Source organism: the organism of the source record quoted next, unplaced genomic scaffold (assembly GCF_019419815.1).
Source record: "Pyrus x bretschneideri cultivar Hongxiangsu unplaced genomic scaffold, Pyrus_bretschneideri_v1 Contig52, whole genome shotgun sequence".
In the NCBI taxonomy this organism is placed as follows: Eukaryota; Viridiplantae; Streptophyta; class Magnoliopsida; order Rosales; family Rosaceae; genus Pyrus; species Pyrus x bretschneideri.
The window spans coordinates 2,053,984-2,070,523 of NW_025999790.1; the positions used below are offsets into that span (position 1 = coordinate 2,053,984).

The 16,540-nt window shown below is 34.9% G+C and overlaps 1 protein-coding gene across 1 annotated transcript; it reads left to right on the forward strand.

Moving 5' to 3' along the window:
- Positions 1-3,889: 3,889 nt before the first annotated feature.
- LOC108867116 (probable LRR receptor-like serine/threonine-protein kinase At3g47570) lies at positions 3,890-16,188 on the forward strand. The gene is made up of 8 exons (XM_048570229.1): positions 3,890-4,400; positions 4,549-4,620; positions 4,723-4,794; positions 8,704-8,871; positions 8,992-9,171; positions 12,420-12,779; positions 13,681-15,690; positions 15,791-16,188. Exons 1-8 carry the CDS (start codon positions 3,890-3,892, stop codon positions 16,186-16,188), a joined length of 3,771 nt encoding a protein of 1,256 aa, XP_048426186.1.
- The last annotated feature ends 352 nt before the right edge of the window (positions 16,189-16,540 follow it).

Below are 16,540 nucleotides of genomic sequence, written 5' to 3' on the forward strand. Positions count from 1 at the left end.
CACCTTGGACAGCTACAGGTTGCATGGAAATTATGGCCCCACTTTTTTGTTCTGCCATTGTACCAGAGTAGCGATTTGTCTTTATCGTGGCTTTGTTGATTCCAAAGACCACAAAGCTTTGATATTTTTGGGTTCAAAGTTTGATGAACACCAGAATTTTTCCGACGGCTAGAGTATACACGGGTTTAGGTTTTTTTTTTTTTTTTTTTTCCCTGAGAAGAGACAGGTTGAAACCTGCTTTGGTATCAAGATAAAATTCTAGGTTTTGGATGAGTATTGTTATGATATTATTCTTCTCACATAGAGGAATATATAGGCTTATACAATCTCCTACAAACTAGGAAACAAACATCCCAAATCAACAAGGATACCAATTACATAACTTTACACCCAAAATAACTCTACATTCCTTATTCCCTAAAATTGCCTCATATAACAGCACAAGAGCAAGATCACGAGTCTTCGACTAAGATAAATTGCTTATCGTCCATTTTGCGATTAGCTTTTGTTTGCTCTGCAGAACCACCACACGAGAGGATAAGCATGCGAGAAGTTGTAGCCACGCTCAAAAAAATCAAAACAAGTTTTTGAAGGACGCTGCAAGAAGTGTGCAGTTAAACCGTCGTCCTGTTCAAGCACTTCGATGAAGTTCTTATTAATGGATTTTATGAAATATTTGATGCCCTTTGATTCAGTTTATGTCCTTGTTTGCCTTTTTGTTTGGAACAATTATTGGCTTGAAGTCTATAATGAAGAGTCGACTGGCAATCAAAAATAAAAATTTCGTCAGACATCACATAACCACTTAAAGTTTTAGCTAGAAATTCTTGTTGTCAAAGGAGAAAGAGAAAACAAAACCTCTTGAAAAACAAAGCATAAAAACTTAGTATGAAGCTAAATAAAACTGGCAAATTTGCACCTTACCGTCAAATTCTCAATTTTCTATCCAAATGTATGTTTAAAATAACAGTGACTAAATTATTTTAAAAGAAAAAGCTCGGAAGGATCAAAATTAATTGTCCATGCATCTAGTTAATAGGTCACCTAAGCAGATTTGTTAATCATAGTACACAGAAGAGACGAACAAAATAACTCCTAAAAATAACGAATATATTATAAATTAACTTAAAATAATGAAACATTACAAAATTATCAAGAACGCTACATAACTTGAAGAGTCTACACCTTGCTAGACTTACATATACCAATTAATTACAAACATTTTTTGTTAGAGAATTAACCTTAATCCTAATTTAAGAAATCCAAATCCTACATAAAATCCTAGGGTACAAACTACCAAATATTTCCTAACACAATAATAAACCAAACCAACTAACCAATTAACTATTTCCAACAAAAAAATGATTACTATCAAAGGCCACATATTCGTGATATAACTACTGTTTTATTTTTCTTTCTTTGAGTTGCTATTGGTACTCTAAAAAAGTCATGATACACTCAATGGCTTAGGTCTTGCTAATTAAGAACCCAGCTTGATCTATACTCTTAAAAAAATTGGACAAAAGAGATAATAATGTGAACAACTGAACAAGTATTTAGAAGAGCAAACACACTATTAAGACTTACAAAGAAAATCTAGAAGTTTAATAACCCAACCCTTCTCCCGCATAATTTAAAAATAAAAAAACTTCAATAATTTTTTCTATTATATTAATTAATTTAATGTTAATTTAATTGGTCACAACTCTTGGCTGAATACTTCATCTGGATTGGAAAGATATAGAGCTAAAAATTAAATATAGCTGCCGTAGAAATCAAATAAGGCAGCTGCCAGCTGTGTTTGCAAATTTTGAAAACCATGCATGTTAGTAGAAAAAAAAAAAAAAAATTAATACTTGGGAAGCCCACCGTCCACATATTTCCACCATTTCATCAGTTCAACCACTATTGCCATTTTTTTCAATTTGGACTTCCAACAAGGTTTATTATTATCATTACAGTTCATTCATATCAGATAATCTGCTTAATAACTATTATATAATAATGATTCAGTAGGGCACCATTTGAATGCAGGGCTTCGTAGTTGAATGACCAAGACGCTACCTCCCTCCTTTCTGTCGGTATCATAAAATTAGTTGGAAGACTTTATGCAACACTTAAACTTAAATTAGTGAGACTTTGTAAATTCTGCTAACTTATATTTTTGACACAATATTTTATAACGTTAAGAGGAGAATTAACGTTAAACTGTGAGGTGACAGAAAGTTTATAAAAATTCCAACTCTAAAAGAGTCATCTTAGCATTTCTCCTTAAACTTATAATGAGTCTGAAAATGATAATTGCTAAATTCAATGTACACATGCGTGTTAGATTAGAACAAATTATTAATGTTTTAGAGAGATGGGCTGCAGCCTATCAATAATAGCATCAGTACTTCTCCACTTAAAACACTCGTGCAAATAATAGGTGTTGGGTTTTTATGAAAAAGCTTTTGATACAATTAAAAGTAGAACAATTTGATACAAGTTATGATTTGTTTTGGGAGATAGTTCATGTGAGACATTTTGCTTTATTCAACATTAATCACTCCGGAGTCTTCAACATAATTATTGGTTTTTGTTAAGAGTATTAATTTCACATCCGGAAAAAGAAGGTATCATGCATGAGCTTATAAGTAAGTTGAATTATTTCTCATATTGCTAATTGATTTTATGGTGGAACCTCAACTACTTTAAGATATCAGAGCAGATTGTCTCTTGAGTAAAGCCTAACAGGCACATGTGTTACATGTCACCAAATTTATGTCCTCTACGTGTTACATGTGAGGGTGTGTGTTGAAAGTATATATGAATCCCACGTGGGAGAAAGAAGAAACCTTACAAGTTCTTTATAAGTAAGTTGAGTTACTCCCCGTATTACCAATTAATTTAATGATTAAACCTCAATTTCTTCGGTTCTTGTAGACTCTTATGAATTATAATTGTAATTATTGCAGGATATTTACCACAATGGATTAGAAACACACGCAAACACACACACACACATATATACTCACAAGTAATAAAACAAGGTGTCTGTACGCATAATTCTATTTAGTATGCAAATAATGGATTGCCTTAATGGACAATACTTTTCTCTTTAATTCACCGTGTCATTCAAACTCTTTGAAGAAAGAGTTGAAGTTTCACCGTAAAACCAATTGACAATATAGGGGGTAGCCAAACCTTTTATAAGCACATGCAAGGTCCATACTCTCATCAATGTGAGACTCATTCTCAACATGCCCCCTCACATGTGGTAAATTTTCAAGCCCAACACGTGAACAAAACAACAGGATGACGTGGAGTGCTTGTGGCTGTTTGACTTCACCCTTCACGTATGGCAAATTTTCAAGCTTAACACGTGAACAACACAACGGGGTGACGTGGAGTGCGTGTGGCTGTTTGACTTCACACGTGGGACAGCCTTCTTTAATATCATGAAGAGAGTTTAGGTTGCACCATAAAACCAATTGGTAATATGAGGAGTAGCCCAACCTCTTATAAGCTTATGCAAGATTCATCCTCCCATTAATTTGTGACTCATTCTCAACACTTTTCATTCTTCCAGTAGTTTTAGAGGAACATGTTGTTGAATTGACACAATCAACAAAATACGGACCCCATTAAACAAAATAAAATAGATATGGACGATTATTATGTTTCAAATGTTTATAAATTGAAGTTCCAAAATACAAAAAGTCTAAGCAACCTTTGAACTCCAATTTCTTCTCTCTTTTTTGTTTCCAGAGAGTGATCACTGCAGACTACACCACATTTTCCACATCAATAGTTAGCCGCCTGAACAGTAGACACAATGGCGAGAACTTGTTTCCTCTCGTCGACAACTTTGTTGTTGCTGCTGCTATTCCAATACTGTTCCGTATACATGGCTATCTTAACAGTGGGTTCAGTAGCAGCACAAACCAACATCAGCACAGACCAGTCCGCTCTTCTTGCTCTCAAATCCCATATAACTATTGACGCTCAAAACATCTTGACAACCAACTGGTCTAACTCCAATTCCGACATTTGCAACTGGGTTGGCGTTACTTGCGGTGTACACCACCTTAGAGTGACAGCCTTGAATCTCTCCTACATGGGTCTCACGGGCACCATTCCTCCCCACCTTGGCAACCTCTCATTTCTTGTTGGTCTTGAATTTAGAAACAACAGTTTTGGTGGTACCTTGCCCACAGAGTTGTCTCATCTACGAAGATTGAAGTTTATTAGCTTTAGATTCAACGAGTTTAAAGGAACCATACCATCATGGTTTGGTTCGTTATCTAAACTTCAAACACTCGATCTGTATGGTAATCAATTTTCAGGTTCCATACCAAATGCTATATTCAACTTATCTGCACTGCAAGTACTTAATCTTAGAAACAATGAGCTATCCGGTACGTACAGCCAAACCAGTTGTCAAACAAGTTATCTGGAAAACTTTGTGATTCATTACTTTACTTTTGTTTTAACACCATGTTATTTATCTGCTAGTTTATTTAGTTTTTCCTTATCTTTATGTATTACAAGCCTAAACTTTGATAGGTACCATACCAAGAGAAGTCGAGAAGTTAACAATGTTGCAGGAGATGTTACTTGGATATAACAATTTCGAAGGTATGACACAATTACATATACTCTTGTTGCAGTTATTATATAACTTACTCTGTTGGTTCCCTTTTTAACTACGACTGGGTGTCTACATATTTCACTTAACAGGTAGCATAGCAAGAGAAATTGGAAACTTAACCATGCTCAAGAGGATATTCCTTGACTTTAACATGTTCGAAGGTACCATAGACTTGATTTTGTCATTCTGCATTGTTAGATTAATGTTAGATATACCACATTTTTATGTTTATCACATTGTAACACGTTCCTAATGGAAGTAAAATCCGTAAATTGAGTACAAAAGTTACAAAACCCTCTTCAAAGGGCCAGCTGAATAATTTAAACACATTTGTTGAAGATTGAGTACAAATAATGTTACAGCTGTCCGAAAATTAGAATATTTTAATCATCAGAGGGGTGAAATGATTAAAATGCTCCTTGAAGAGAAATCGTTGTCTTTGGTTGACTCATTCTCATGACATGTATGAGCTATTCTCTTGGCATATTATTGTAGCACTCAGCAATACGAGTGCCTGCAAGAGGAACAAAGTTTAGAGTACTTATTTAAGGGCTTAAAGGGAATCTTTGTGTCCCTAAAGATTATTGCTGCCATTTTTTTTTTTTTGGTGGGGGTCCTAATAGTGGAATCCTTAAATTTGAAGTTTTTATGATTTTATATGATAATTTGTTTAGGTGCACATTTTGTGTTTATGTTAACTTTTTTTTAATTAATTAAAAGCACTAAAATTAAAAACACTAAAAGCATTTTATTGCCACTTAGTACTACGGCCTAGTGGTATTTATCTTTATTTGTAAGTGAGAAGTCTTAGGTTCAATTCTCACCAAAGGCGAATTTGAACCAAATTATTGCTTACCCGTTATGAGGTTAAGCTTACCCTCTATCTTTTAGTGTAGAAAATATCATTTATTCAAAAAAAAAAAAACATTTTATTCAATCAAGATTGTGGGCCTCGTTTTCCATTTAAGGTGCACATATTCTTGTTTATATTAACCTTTTCTAATTATTTTAAAGCATTAAATGTTTCAATCAAAATTGTGGGCTCTGTTTTTTCACTCAAGGTTGTTCTTATACAATCCTTATATGTGAGGACATACACTATGTATCCGATGAGTCCCTATACTTTAAGGACTCACTTTGCAAACCATTGGAGATTCATTTGTGTCTATATTTGTTTTATACCCATTATATACAGTGGTTGTCTCTATTTTAAGACTCCACTCAAAATGCTCTTAGCTTTTATTAATGTGGTTTCTTGCTTAAGTGAAACATATCTTGAGAACCTTTGAAGCCCACAAGGTAACTTCAATCTGACGACATGACTGTCAGTGGGGTTTCCTTTTTAAACTATTACATTATATGTTTTCAAACGTGTTTTTATGATATGTTTTTATATCATGCTTTGCTTTGCTTTACGTTTACTTTAAAAGCACAAATACTTTATGTGTTGTCGGCGATGTGATTTATATGAATGGTGAATCTTGCTCGGCAAAGTTTCACCATTGTACTTTACTCTTGGATTTAAAATACTTTATGTGAGATTACGGTTTGACACTTGTGTTTTGACATATTATCCATGTCATGTTTTTAGATGACTGACTTACTCATTATGAATGTTTACACGGTGTTCATAGGTTCTTTATTTGTATTTCCGGGCTAAGAATTAGCTTTATGTTTATGTTCACATGCACTGTTACGTTTTTATTGGATCCAATATATGTGCTAGCATGTCCTAGATTGCAATAGGCAACTAGGACTCTTATGTAAGTGTTTTGTGCCAACTTCATATGTATGTAGTACTAGAGTGTAAACCTTAAACACTCAGCATGTTTTATGTATGAATATCTCTGCATGAGCTTGTATGTTTGCATTAATTGTGATGAGCATCCTTTATATGTTGATTATTGAGTGTGATTATCTACTACTTAAATATCATCTTTCCGTTGATGCCATTGATTATTATTATCATCATCATCATCATCAGCGATGACATACTTTGGAATTGCAATTTTACTTGCCTCATTCCTGTAAATGGTTTTATATTTTGAGTATGAGTATTATTATTAATTTAATACCTCATTTTGCATACTTACAAAGTACAATATTTTGCGAACTCATACTTGTTTTATGGTAAGAGGTTACTTATACTTTGAAAAAGAAAGGTTTTAAAAATGATTATTTTTGCCCAACCACACCTTTTGTTTTGCGCCTTTTCATGTTTTAGTAGGCTTTGAAATTCTTAACATCAAGACGTGGTGGTTAAGTCTTCCCTCTTCAGTGCATGGACTTCTTAGTAATTTTGTAATCAACATCTTTGGATGTATTACACTAGTTTTTCTTCCCCTATATTTAATTACATACTATAGTTCACCGAGTGTTCTAAAAATTGGTCTCGATGACGCTTTAGTCGCTCGGCGGTAGTCAGCTGCCTCGATTAATCCATAACCGTGAAGGAAAGTGGACAGTGCATTCGGCCGCGCATAAGTGGCTGCCTGGAAAGGTGGCTGTAGGTTGCCACCTACAAATTAGGCAGGATGGCGGCGGCGCGTGGCAGAGTAGAGTTGCAGAAGGCATATAGCAATTCTTTTAATTTGGCGAACGACACCGCTTTTGTAAAGTCGAGCTGATAAGTTTTGGGCCAAAAAGGTTTGTAGGCCATGACAAGTCACTCATGCAGCCCACTTTTTTAATCCACCAACAATGAACCACAAGGAATTACAATAATACTTAATTAATTAAATAATTAACAAAATCTTATATTAATACATGCAAACAAGCATTCCTCATTTGAGAAATATCATACAAATATGACAATGCCAAAATTGAAGACACTTTTCTCAATAAACTTATATGTTGTATAAATAATATATTATGTATTCTTCTATTTTGCATTTTATCTTTTTCAAATTCTCAATATAAGTATAGTTTTTTTTAAGTATAAATAGGTACTTATTTATATGATATACAATAAATTTACTTAAATCTATCTAGTCTGCTTAAGTGTTAAGCTTCAACCCACTGCTCGACTAGTAGCGTCTTTTAGAACCATGGATTCACCGCACTTCTCTCTCCCCTTGAGTGTGTAATTACTCAAGTAGATATCACATCAACCAATATCATAAAGTATCTAAATGGGTAGGGCGGTTGAATAGGGGAACATTAGTTTAATGTCAGATGCAAAACTCCTAACTCAATTTGGTATCATAATTGTTCTTATGCTGTTTTTTCTGATAAATAGAATGCCTTGCAAGAATCTAGGCATGAAATCCTCATATCATGTTCTGTTCAAATGCAAACCTGATATTCATTCATTGAAGATTTTTGGAATGGTTATTTATCCTTTCCTCATACCATTTAATGAGAACAAACTTCAACCTAGATCAATACAATGTGTCTTTTTGGGATTTGCTACTGGCTATAAAGGGGTACTATGCTACAACATTCAAACAAAGAAATTTATTATTTCCAGAAGTGTGATACATGATGAAGATGTCTTTCTATTTAGGCATATTTGTGCTACTCATGGTTCAAGGGAAACTCAGAGAAGTTTAGTTCTCTAGTAATTATACAACTCAATGCACCAAGAGGGGTATCTCAGCATATCCATAATGATCAAGCCATGGTTCAAGAAAGAAGAGATATGTTAGTATATGAGATGAGTCAATCTTTAGGTACTAGTGACAGAAGCATTCCATCTGTTAATTCAAACTCCCAACACACTGTTGATATAACTGAGAATTCAAAGCACAAAGAGACAAATGACAACAACTTGCAGTTTCATCATACAAATCATCACTCTTCTCCTACTTCTGGTACAACATCAATGTTGCTTGTCCACTTAACTAACCAACTCGAGGTAATTTTTTCATTTTCATCTACTCCTGAACCATACCCTTTTGCTTCTGAATCTACACATTCCATGAAAACCAGATTAAAAAGTGGTGCTATTATAAGAAAGAATTATGCAGCTTTGCTAGTTTCATTCCCTGAACTTCATTATTTACAAATTATTGAAAAAGATCCATTCACTGAAGAATGTTCATTCTTATTTGAAATATGTGATATACAAGAACCAACATCTTTTAGAAAGGCATCAACAATCCCACAATGGCAAGCAGCAATGCAAAAAGAGTATGATTCATTAAGAGCTCGGAGAACTTGGGTTTTGGTTGCATATCCAGAAGATAGAGCTATAGTTGGAAACAAGTGGGTCCATAAAGTAAAGAAGTATTCTGATGGTACAATCTCAAGATATAAAGCAAGACTTGTTGCTCAGGGATTTTCTCAAGAACATGGCATTGATTATCTGGATACTTTTAGTTCAGTGGTTTGACACACTACAGTGATGGTTGTTTTAGCTTTGGCTGCTATGAATCATTGGAATCTTAGACAAGTGGACATTAAAAATGCTTTTCTTCATGGAGATTTGCAAGAGGAAGTATACATGAAGCAACCTCAAGGATTTGTTGGTTCTAATTCTAATAAGATACAAGGAGTGATTCATGAGTTATCTACAGTGTTTGATTTGAAAGACATGGGTAAACTCACATATTTTTTGGGGTTGCAGATTCAATACAAGGACAATGGTGATATCTTTGTGAATCAGTCCAAATACATCAAGGATTTGATTAATAAAGTTAGTCTAGAAACATGTAAACCAGCCCCTACTTCATGTAAACCACACCATCAATTGCTAGAGTCAAAATGTACTTTGTTGACAGATCCAACCTTGTATAGGAGTTTGGTAGGTTCTTTGCAATACTTGACCTTTACTAGGCCAGACATTGCCTATGCAGTCAATACTATGTATCAGTTCATGTCATCACCTACTGAAGTTCATTTTGGAGCTGTGAAACGAATCCTCAGATACCTACAAGGGACAATGAACACTAGAGTTTTATATTCTACAACAATAACATCCCAATTAAATGCTTTCTTAGACTCTGATTGGGCAGCTGATTTGAACACAAAGAGGTCAATTACTAGTTATGTTGTGTTCTTAGGTAATAATCCTATATCATGGCAATCTAAGAAGCAAACTTTAGTTTCTCGAAGTTCTACTGAGGTTGAGTACAAAGCACTAGCACACACTATTGCTGATATAGCATGGGTAAGAAACATATTGAAGGATTTGGGAGTTTTTCTGTCTCATCCACCAAGTATTCATTGTGATAATATGTCTGCCATTTCTCTCAGTGCCAATCCAATGTTCCATTCTAGAATAAAGCATCTGGACACATATTATCATTTTGTTTGGGAACTTGTACAACAAGGAGGTTTGGAGGTTTTGTATATTCCCATTGAAGATCAAACACAAACATTTTGACCAAAGGGCAACATAGTCTATCCTTTATTAAACACTTTTACAATCTCAAACTAGGAAATCTTAGTTGATGTTGAGGGGGGATGTTGAATGTAATCTGCTAGTAGGTGAGCCATATCAGCATAAGGATGTTAGGCTATTAGTATTTGGAGTGCCATGTCAGCACAATCTGTTAAATAGATTGTTAGGAGTTGGTTGTGGTAGTTGGCTCTGTAGCTTGGGTGCTAAGTTTCTAGAACTCTATATAACCGACCAAGCTATGTAAATGTAATTCATTCAACATTCATCAATACAAAATATCATTTTTTTTTCATATGTTCTCTCTCTAGAGATTCATTCATTTGTTCTTCAAAGTCTTGATTTTATGCACAATTTTAGAATGGTTATCATATCCATCACCCGAGGGTGAAGTTGTACGACACTGGGTTACGCCAGTGAAGAAATATGGTAGGTCCCATCACCTGAAGATGAAGCTATACGACTCTGAGTTATGCTATAAAAGAAACATACACATAACACACTGACACTAGCCGTGACTAGTGAAGTTGTCTGACACTAACTTTGCTAGTGAAGTTGGAAGTATGTCATAAATATCCTCAGTTGTGTCATATGGCCATAGACGTATACATACTCAGGTTGTGTGTATGTGTTGTATGATCATCCATTAAATAAGCACCGAAAACATAAATTATAATCTTTCTAAATCATCAGAACTCAAAAGCTCAAAAGCTCAAAGCGTCAATTCATAAACCATAATAAATCATTCGTAAATTCGTAATATTTCATATGTGTAAATCCAATAATTCATAACGTTTCGTAAAACATAATTCGATAAATCATAAAAAATGCATAAAATGTAAAATCACGAAATCATGCTTTTCGTGAATGCAAGCCTAGCATTTAGTAAAAATCATGCAATTTAAGAAGGGGTCCAGTTACAGATACTTTGTCCCCGAAGAGCTGTTCAAACTAGGGAGAACGAGATTGCCATTAATAAACGCACCTAAACACATAAAGAGATCAATTAGTAAAACCCTACTAAAAATGCTTGAATTTGGGAAAACGGAGCGGGAATATGGAATCGGAGCGTCGAATTACCCTAAGTGGGATCCTGGGAAAATTTTGTAAAAAGTCAACAGTTGACCCAAATAGTCAACCGAGACACTGAGCCAATCAACTACGTCAAAACTTCAGAATTTCACTAAACGGATGTCAAAAAAAGATTTAGGACGTCAAAATTAGTCTAAGAGGGTTCCCGAGAAAATTTCATAAAGTCAAAATATGGAATATTATATTTCAAGAATATTCTAAAGAATATTCCAGAAAGATTCTAAAGAATATTTTGAGCGGGTTGGGTCAACGGATTAGGTCAACCCGGCCCATAAGCTCGGTGACTTAGGTGGCTTGGCTCAATAGTGTGGCCTACAGGCCTTGGCTTGTTGGCGACTCAGCTCCAACGGCTCTACACCGTGGCTCATGCTATTTTGGGTAGAAAATCCCTCATTTTGGTTTTCTTCGTTTTTTTTCTTTTTTCTTTCACAATCATCAATTCACAAAATAATAGATCTATAATATAATGAGAACATAATTTAAGTAGAATGTATAGGTTTTTTTTTTTGCTTTTTGTTTTTTGAGAACAGTAGAATGTGTAGTTTGGATAATGTAAAAGTTGGATTCATACATTATGGTGAATATTTCATGCAATTAAGGTTGTAAAATTATCAACAATTGAGACTATGTTTTAGAAGAACTTGGATTGTTTGATGAGGTGTGAATTGGTTTGTGGCAAAAAATACCATTCAGATTCCTTAGCGCAACATCAAGAGCGTGCTTGATAATGTAATTTTCCCACTTTACCAAAGGGAGAGAGACGCGCAACCAAGAGAGAGTGGAGAGAATAATGCTTAAAGAAATTGTAGAATGTAATTTCCATAATATCAGTGCCCTTATTTATTGTAAACCATAAGGTGAGAGAAACTTACTCTGCAAGGAATACAAGTGCTAAATAGGAAAGAGTCACGGGACCAAATCTACCAAAGACTTGGACAATCATACAATGTGAAATATAAATTACAACACATACAAGCTGCTGTAAAAATCTCTTTAAATAATTTCACATACAAATAGTTCCATTTGCGAGAGAAGCATACAAAAGTTTGCCAGAGGTCAATGCTGGATCCTTAATTTATAGGTGAGTTGCATCCTAGGAGATACACGTCCATTGAACTTCAAACAACGAGAAGGGGCAAAGTTTTGTAAGACATTGCGACTATGCAATCCCCTATCTGGTGCCAAGTCAGTTTATTTCGAATATTTTTACTTTTTGTTCCAGCCATTTCATTGTTATAATGTATCTGTTATAGTTGATTATTTGTGGTTATAACTCCGTAAAGTTTGTTATAGCAATATAAGCTTGTCTAATATTGCCTACTGAATTTTTCCACATATGTGTTGATTTTTCAGAAATCCCAAACTTGATTGGCAGTAAAGATCAGGTGGAAAGGTTGTTTGTGCAGGGTAATGCCCTAAAAGGTCATATTCCTATTGTTGTCTTCAACATGTCCTCTTTGACAATTTTGGCTCTAGCCCAAAACAACTTAAGTGGTAGTTTGCCAGACAATATATGCCAGCATCTTCCAGGTATTCAGCTGTTGAATTTGGTGAACAACCAATTTGATGGTCCACTTCCACACAAGTTATGGCAGTGCGCGGAGCTTCTTAATTTGGTATTGGCCTTCAACAATTTCAATGGAAGCATACCAAGAACTATTGGGAACTTGACCAAGTTAACAGAGCTTGATATTTCCAACACCACCTTGACAGGTACTTAATTGCCAAGTCTATTTATCTAATATTCTCTGGTTCCAATCATCTAGACACATCCTTCCCCCGTCCCTCTCATGGTGCTTCTTCTATCCTGTTCAATGAATAAATAAATTAGGGTATTAATCATGAATAGTTTAAAAATTTTAAGGGACGGTTTGGTAACTGTGTAATTTTTATTTTTGTATTATAGAGTTGGGGAGAATGTATAGGAGAAATTAGGAATACGTGAGTGTGAAGGTTGGTGGGAGTGTATATGAAATATAAAACAAAAAAACAAAAAAGCATAAAAAAATAAAAAATAAAAAAAACCAACTTAAGTGATTTTCTATACTTATCACGATTTTATTTCAATTCATTCTTCTTTATTTCTTCCTCTCTCTCATCACCCTTATCCCATCCCTCTGTGCCTCGTATATTTTCTCATATCTTAAACACAAAAACTAAAAACAAAATAGTTATCAAACAAGCCACATAGAATTTCATAAATTTTAAATGGGTAATGCTAGGGAGACTAAATTTGGAGATTAAATTTGTAAACTAAATAATGTGGCACCAATAGGAATATGCACGTTTATCAACGTTTAAGTAATAAACCAATCATCAACTTCCATGTCATTTAGTTTCCAAAATTTAGCCTCTCTAGCATTACCCTTCTGAAATACATATCAAAGGGTTTCCTAAGTTAGATTGAAAATAGAAAGTTCCCATCTTTGACATAAATGTGACCATTTTTCAACAAATGGTCTTAAAAGACTTTTTAGTTATCTTACATCAATCTTTATGTGTAGTAAATATTTCACATTCTGAAATAGTTTAGAACAAGATGTGAACCATTTGGGAGTATGATATTTTAGAATGCTAAAAAATTGAACTTGTGTTCTAATACTAATTATGACAGGTACTATACCGTCTGAAGTTGGCGATCTTCAAAATCTACAGTATTTGTTACTCAATATGAACAATCTCAATGGCCCCATTCCGTCCACAATCTTCAATATGTCTAAGCTGATAGAAATTTCACTTGTTGGTAATCAACTCTCAGGCAGCCTCCCAGCAGACATAGGCCTTGGAATTCCAAACCTAAAATGGATAGTAGTAGGAATGAATAAACTCAGCGGAGTAATTCCCAACTCTATCTCCAATGCTTCAAAGCTTACTTACGTAGACATGACTGACAACTCTTTTTCTGGGTTTATTCCTAACAAGCTATGTGCCTTAACAAACCTTGAGTATCTTGGCTTATACCAGAATAATTTGACGGTTGACACTTCAACTCCAGAATTGAACATCCTTTCTTGTTTCACTAATCTTAGATATCTTAGGGTATTCATCCTGGGACGTAATCCATTAAACACTCCTCTACCTATTTCCTTTCGGAATCTCTCTACATCGCTTCAAAAACTATCTTTAAGTGAAGGAAAATTGAAGGGTAGCATTCCCAATGAAATTGGCAACTTGAGCAGCTTGATATATTTAAACCTGGAACTCAATCAATTGAGTGGGTTAATTCCAATTTCTATTGGAAGACTAGGGAGTCTCCAAGGTTTGTATTTGTTAGGTAACAAGTTGCAAGGACATATCCCCAATGAACTTTGTCAACTAACCAGACTAGCTGATTTAGTTTTAGGTTCTAATCAACTTTCTGGTTTTATACCTTCATGCTTTGGTAATCTAGCTGCAAATCTTAGAAAGCTATCATTAAAGTCCAATTTGTTAACTTCTACAATACCATCTACTTTGTGGAGGCTTGAACAAGTCTGGTACTTTGACTTGTCATCCAATATTCTAAACGGATCTCTGTCACAAGATATTGGCAAGTTGAAAGTTCTGTCGTACTTGGATTTATCAAGCAACCATTTATTTGGTATTATACCAAGCAGCATTGGGGATCTTCTAGATTTGGTTACTATGTCCTTGGCAAAGAATTATTTAGAAGGCCCTATTCCTAGTTCATTCGGCAGCTTAAAAGGCTTGGTACACTTAAATTTATCCAAGAACAATTTGACTGAAGCAATTCCAAAGTCTCTAGAAGCACTCTTGAATCTGAAGTACCTGAATTTGTCTTTCAACAAACTCCAAGGGGAAATTCCAGAAGGCGGACCTTTCACAAACTTCTCTGCTCTATCATTTGTCTCGAATAAGGCGTTGTGTGGCGCAGCTCGACTCCATGTCCCACCATGCAAAAATAATACACTTCAACCAAGTTCAAGGAAAGCTAGTTCGTCCAACTTGAAATATATTATTCCAGCAATAATAATAGCAACGGTATTCCTAGCCTTTGTAGCTATATTTATACTGCATAGGAAAAGGAAAGTTGAAGTTGCCACAGAGGCTACCTTGTTACCTCTATCTCTTTGGAGAAGAGTTTCACACCTTGAACTTCTAAGGGCGACAAATGGATTTAACAATAGCAACTTACTTGGAAGGGGGGGTTTTGGCTCAGTATATAAGGGAACATTGTCAGATGGGATAGATGTTGCAGTAAAGATTTTTGATTTGCAGCTAGAAGGGGCTTTCAAGAGTTTTGAGAGGGAATGTGAAATGCTAAGCAATATTCGGCACCGAAATCTTATCAAAATCATCAGCTGTTGCAGCCAGTTGGATTTCAAAGGCTTGGTACTGAACTACATGCCTAATGGGAGCCTTGAGAAGTGGTTGTATTCTCAAAACTCTTCTTTTGATATCCTAAAGAGATTGAATATAATGGTAGATGTTGCATTGGCATTGGAATACCTACACCATGGTTATTCAGTACCAATTGTCCATTGTGATTTGAAGCCAAGCAATATACTACTAGATGATGATATGGTTGCACATGTTGCGGATTTTGGCATTGCAAAACTCTTGGGTTTAGGGGATTCCATGACCCGAACAATGACCCTAGCCACAGTTGGGTATATGGCCCCAGGTGATCTAATTTCTAGTTTAATATCTTTCAACCTTATACGTGTTGTCCTTAATCATGAATAACTGGACTTCTAACTTTCTTTGGCATATTAATATTGCAGAGTATGGAATGGCTGGAATTGTTTCGACGCAAGGGGATATATACAGTTTTGGTATTGTAGTCATGGAAACATTCACAAAAATGAAGCCTACAAATGAGATGTTTGTTGAGGAAATGAATCTAAAACAATGGGTTGCAAATTCACTATTATCAGAAACAATAGCTGAAGTTGTGGATGCCACTCTACTGGTAGCAAAAGAGGAAGATCATGATTATGTGACTAAGATAGATTGTTTATCGTCGATTATGCGATTAGCTCTTGCTTGCTGTGCGGAGCCACTGGACGAGAGAATAAACATGCAAGAAGTTGTAGCCACGCTCAAAAAAATCAAAATCAAGTTTTTGAAGGATGTTGGAAGAAGAGTGTTGTTGAACCGTCCTCGTGTTCAAGCACTTTGATGGTGTTCTTAATTTATGGGTTCTTGTAATATTTCAAGCCTTTTGAATCAGTTTCTGTCCTTATTTGATGCAGTTGTATTTGAAACAATTATTTTCTTGAAGCCTATAGTGGAGAATCCAGACTGATTGATCAAATAAATAACTTCATCAAAATATCACCTAATTAAGCACTAGAAGACGAGTCAAACCAATCCTCTTGAAGAAAACCAACCTGTGAATCATATATGCAGTGGAGAAGAGAATAAGAAAAACCCCTAGCATCTTTTTCATTTTCAGAACAATCATACAATAAAAAAAAAAAAAAAAAGATATTATGTGTTACATTTAGATGAATAAACAATCTTGGATTTAA

Coding starts and splice junctions, on each gene's coding strand:
- LOC108867116 (XM_048570229.1), top strand. CDS start 3,890: ATGGCTATCTTAACAGTGGGTTCAGTAGCAGCACAAACCAACATCAGC. Junction 4,621..4,722: donor TGGATATAACAATTTCGAAG/GTATGACACAAT, acceptor TTCACTTAACAG/GTAGCATAGCAAGAGAAATT. Junction 8,872..8,991: donor AGTAAAGAAGTATTCTGATG/GTACAATCTCAA, acceptor TGGTTGTTTTAG/CTTTGGCTGCTATGAATCAT.